General features: G+C 43.1%; 1 protein-coding gene across 3 annotated transcripts in view; it reads left to right on the forward strand.

Moving 5' to 3' along the window:
• The window catches only part of TRAFD1 (TRAF-type zinc finger domain containing 1), a 36,843-nt gene that overhangs the window by 7,282 nt on the left and 24,968 nt on the right, over nt 1-4,593 (forward strand). For all 3 annotated transcript variants that reach the window (XM_011928662.1, XM_011928664.1, XM_011928663.1), the window contains 2 exons: nt 2,658-2,793; nt 2,933-2,986. In XM_011928662.1, the coding sequence (XP_011784052.1) occupies nt 2,658-2,793; nt 2,933-2,986 (190 nt within the window). The remainder of the gene's footprint in view (nt 1-2,657; nt 2,794-2,932; nt 2,987-4,593) is intronic.

Genomic DNA, 4,593 nt, shown 5'->3' on the forward strand with positions numbered 1-4,593 from the left:
TGTTAGCCAGGATGGTCTCGATCTCCTGACCTCGTGATCCGCCCGTCTCGGCCTCCCATAGTGCTGGGATTACAGGCTTGAGCCACTGCACCCGGCCTAACATTGCTTCTTTCACTTTGTTGGTGTACTATATGTAACTTAGCTATTCCTTTCTTGCTTAAGTATTTTTAATGACTTTCATTTTTTACCATTCTATGATACTGTAATGAAAATATTCATACATAATCCCAAGAGTAGGATTATTGTGTTACAGAGTATATAATTTTATGGTCCTAGAAATGCATTTTCAGACTGTTTTTAGACAGTTTATTCTACCACCAGTAATGTATTAAAGTATTAGTTTCACAACATCTTTAAAAAGTTGGGATTTATTATTTTAACTAAATTAATTCAAAATGAGTAGTTTCCTTAGAAAGCTAGAAATTTGAGAGAAATATGGGAAGTTAAATCTGTCAGTAATTTACCTCTTTATCCATTTGAGTTTTCTTCCCATCTCTCACAGTTGATTGTTCTGTCACCTTCCAGTGCTGCTTTGAGAGCTGCCTTGGGGTCCCCAGCTTGATAATTCCACCATTGGATGAAAATGAATTTGCACTGCCTTGGTGTCTTGGTCTTTCAGTTTGGAAGAATGACTATAAGCTGGAGGCACATCATTTATTCTACTTTGAAATGTTTTTTAGACAATGTCTGAATGTTAAAGGTTATTAAAAGAGAAATAAGCTATTTATAATTTAGTGTGGGAGAGAGTTCTTCTAGTATTCAGCTTCAGAGGCAAAATATGATCTTAAATAATGTGTTTTATGACTATCTGTATTGATTCTGTTCAGTATTTTATTTTTCTGAATTATTGTTATAGGTACCTTCTTTAATGTCTTTAGCTGGTCAAATTGGAATTTTACAATGGTCCTATCCAAATAAATAAAAGTAAGGCCTTTGAATAGAATGTACCTTTAGTTCGAGTGTGTGTCTAATCTTTTCATGTTTAAATGGTCTTATTCTTTCATGTAGGATTATCACTTTACCTCCTTAATTTGTGTAGCTTAGATATGTTCTTTGGACTACTAAACTAAGTGAGAATGGGAAAATTAAGTGGAGAAACCAGACTGGTGGAGGAAAGGGTTCAGGATTTGATTTTTGTGCAGCTTTGAAGTGAAGTTTCTACCAACCCAGCCAGAGAGCATGTTCCTGTAGTCAGGAAGCATCCAGCCTGCTTTGAAAGGCATGTGAGGCATACAGGAGACAATTTCCCCTTCCCCTTTGACTATCCCAAAGCTGGCGTCTTCTCTTTTTGGTTTGACTTTTCATGGAATAAAATCCAATGAAATTTAACTACTTAAAACTGAGGGAAAATCAGTGGTAGGGTGTTTTTTCACTTGTTCTTATTGTTGTTTTGGTTTGTTTTCTGTTTTAAAATAATCCTGGAGCGTATCACTCTGCTTTGGGACATGGATGGTTTTGCTAGGCTTAGCTCTACTCTTTTTGGCATCTGACTTCATGTTGTGATTAGCTCTGACTTTGAGAAAGTAAGGCTGAGCTTTTAGAGGTAGTAGTGCATAGCAGTGGTAACTCAGAATGTTGCACAGAAGAGTCAGCCTTCAGGATTTAGTTCTTTTTTTTTTTTTTTTGATATGGAATGTTGCTGTTGCCCAGGCTGGAGTGCAGTGGCACAATCTCAACTTTCTGCAACCTCCGCCTCCCGGGTTCAAGTGATTCTCCTGCTTCAGCTGCCCAAGTAGTTGGGATTACAGGCGCCCGCCACCAAACCACATTAAGTTTTTATATTTTTGGTAGAAGCGGGGTTTCACCATGTTGGCTAGGCTGGTCTTGAATTCCTGACCTCTAGTGAGCCACCTGCCTCAGCCTCTCAATGTGCTGGGATTACAGGTGTGAGCCACTGCACCTGGACAGGATTTAGTTTAGTTTTTTTTTTTTTTTTTGAGACAGAGTTTCACTCCTGTTGCCTAGGCTGGAGTGCAATGGCACGACCTAGGCTCACTGCAACCTCCGCCTCCCCGGTTTAAGCGATTCTCCTGCCTCAGCCTCCTGAGTAGCTGAGATTACAGGCATGTGCCACCACACCTGGCTAATTTTGTATTTTTAGTAGAGATGGGGTTTCTCCATTTGGTCAGGTTGGTCTTGAGCTCCCGACCTCAGGTGATCCGCCTTCCTTGGCCTCTCAAAGTGCTGGAATTACAGGTGTGAGCCACTGCGCCCAGCCAGTTTTTTTTTTTGTTTTTGTTTTTTTTTTTACAGCAACCTCTGCCTCCCAGGTTCAAGTGATTCTCCTGCCTCAGCCTCCCGAGTAGCTGGGATTATAGGTGCCTGCCATCACGCCTGGCTAAGTTTTGTATTTTTAGTAGAGACGGGGTTTCACAATATTGGCCAGGTTGGTCTTGAACACCTGACCTCAGGTGATCTGCCTGCCTCAGTTTCTCAAAGTGCTGGGATTACAGGTGTGAGGCACCGCGCCCGGCCAGGATTTAGTTCTTGAAAAGCAGGAATGGTAATAATCATGAGTTTGTAGGCTAGGTATTCACTAAAGATAAATAATGGAGACTAAAGATTGGATAGGATAGATTTCCATGTGATGCCACTGTGCAAGAAAAGGCATAGATTAGTCAGTAATGCTTGCCTTTTTCTTTGTTCTATTTCTGTAGCAAAAAGGAAATTCCTGTGTTTAACTTTACCATCCATGAGATCCACTGTCAAAGGAACATTGGTATGTGTCCTATCTGCAAGGAACCATTTCCCAAATCTGACATGGAGACTCACATGGCTGCAGAACACTGTCAGGTGAGCCACCAAGTACCCAAATGTTTATACATGTGTTATACTTGCTGTTGTTCATAAATGTATTTTGTTTGCTATTGTGCAATAGCAAATGAGCATATTGTCACAAAGCCAATTTATTGATTCTCACTTCTTATGCTAGGTGACCTGCAAATGTAACAAGAAGTTGGAGAAAAGACTGTTAAAGAAGCATGAGGTTAGTCTTGTTGCACCATGGAGTGAGTTACTGTGGGCCCAGTCCTACGGAGATTACAGACCCACATGCAGAGCAGAAAGCCAGTCTGGTTGAGTGTTAGTTCTCCATGAGCTCACATGCATACTGTTTCTTAAAGTCTGTTTGAGGCCTTGACTTTGTGACTGCTGCCTGATTCGGCTTACCTGGCTGTTGGAACTCCCTTGTGTGTGTTGAGACTCCCGAAGTCTTTCCCTTTGGAACTGAGTCTATCATTTCTGCTGGGGTTTAGTTATTGGCAGCCTCACTGAATATGAAGCCAGCCCTGGAGTTGCCAGTATGGGATAACCTCTTTAGCATACAGCCTGCCTTGCAAGCTGTCATTTCATTTTAAATTCTTTGTTTTTTTTTTGTTTTTTTTTTCGAGACAGAGTCTTGTTCTGTTGCCCAGGCTGGAGTGCAGTGGTGCAATCTCAGCTCACTGCAACCTCTGCCTCCCAGGTTCAAGCAATTCTCCTGCCTTGGCCTCCTGAGTAGCTGGGATTACAGGCATCCGCCACCACACCCGGCTAATTTTTGTATTTTTAGTAGAGATGGGATTTCACCATGTTGGCCAGGCTGGTCTCAAACTCCTGACCTTGTGATCTGCCCATCTCAGCCTCCCAAAGTGCTGGGATTACAGGCGTGAGCCACCACACCCGGCCTCATTTTAAATTCTTGAACACTTGGATAACATGCTACTTAACCTAAGAAATTCCTCAGCATTTGGTGAGAGAGAATAGAATATCATTTGCTTGCTAGTTGAGATAAAACTGGCTGAAGTTTTTTTTTTTTTTTTTTAAATAGAGACAGGATCAGCTGGGCGGTGTGGCTCACGCCTATAATCCCAGCACTTTGGGAGGCTGAGGTGGGCGAATCACTTGAGGTCAGGAGTTTGAGACCAGCCTGGCCAACATGGTGAAACCCTGTCCCTATTAAAAATACAACAATTAGCTGGATGTGGAGGTGCATGCCACTTGGGAGGCTGAGGCACGAGAATCGCTTGGACCCGGGAGGCAGAGGTTGCAGTGAGCCGAGGTTGCGCCACTGCACTCCAGTCTGGATGACAGGGTGAGTCTACGTCTCAAAAAAAACCCCCCAAAAATAGAGACAGGGTCTTGCTGTGTTGCACAGGTTGATCTTGAACTCCTGGGCTCAAGTGATCCTCCTGCCTCAGCCTCCCAAAGTGCTAGGATTACAGGCATGAGCCACTGTACTCAGCCCAAAGTTTTTTTTTTTTTTTGAGGTGGAGGCTGGAGTGTGGTGGTGCGATCTTGGCTCACTGCAACCTCCACCTCCCAGGTTCAAGCGATTCTCCTTCCTCAGCTTCCTGAGTAGCTGAGATTACAGGTGTGCTCCACCATGCCTGGCTAATTTTTTTTTGTATTTTTAGTAGAGACGGAATTTTGCCATGTTGGCCAGGGTGATCTCGAACTCCTGACCTTGGGTGATCCAACCGCCTTGGCCTCTCACAGTGCTAGGATTACAGGCGTGAGCCACTGTGCCCTGTCATTTTTCTTTTTTTTAAATTAAAAACCTTTTTTAAGAGACAGAGTCTCGGCCGGGCGCGGTGGCTCAAGCCTGTAATCCCA

Source organism: Colobus angolensis, unplaced genomic scaffold, assembly GCF_000951035.1.
Source record: "Colobus angolensis palliatus isolate OR3802 unplaced genomic scaffold, Cang.pa_1.0 Scaffold79, whole genome shotgun sequence".
NCBI classification, from domain to species: domain Eukaryota; kingdom Metazoa; phylum Chordata; class Mammalia; order Primates; family Cercopithecidae; genus Colobus; species Colobus angolensis.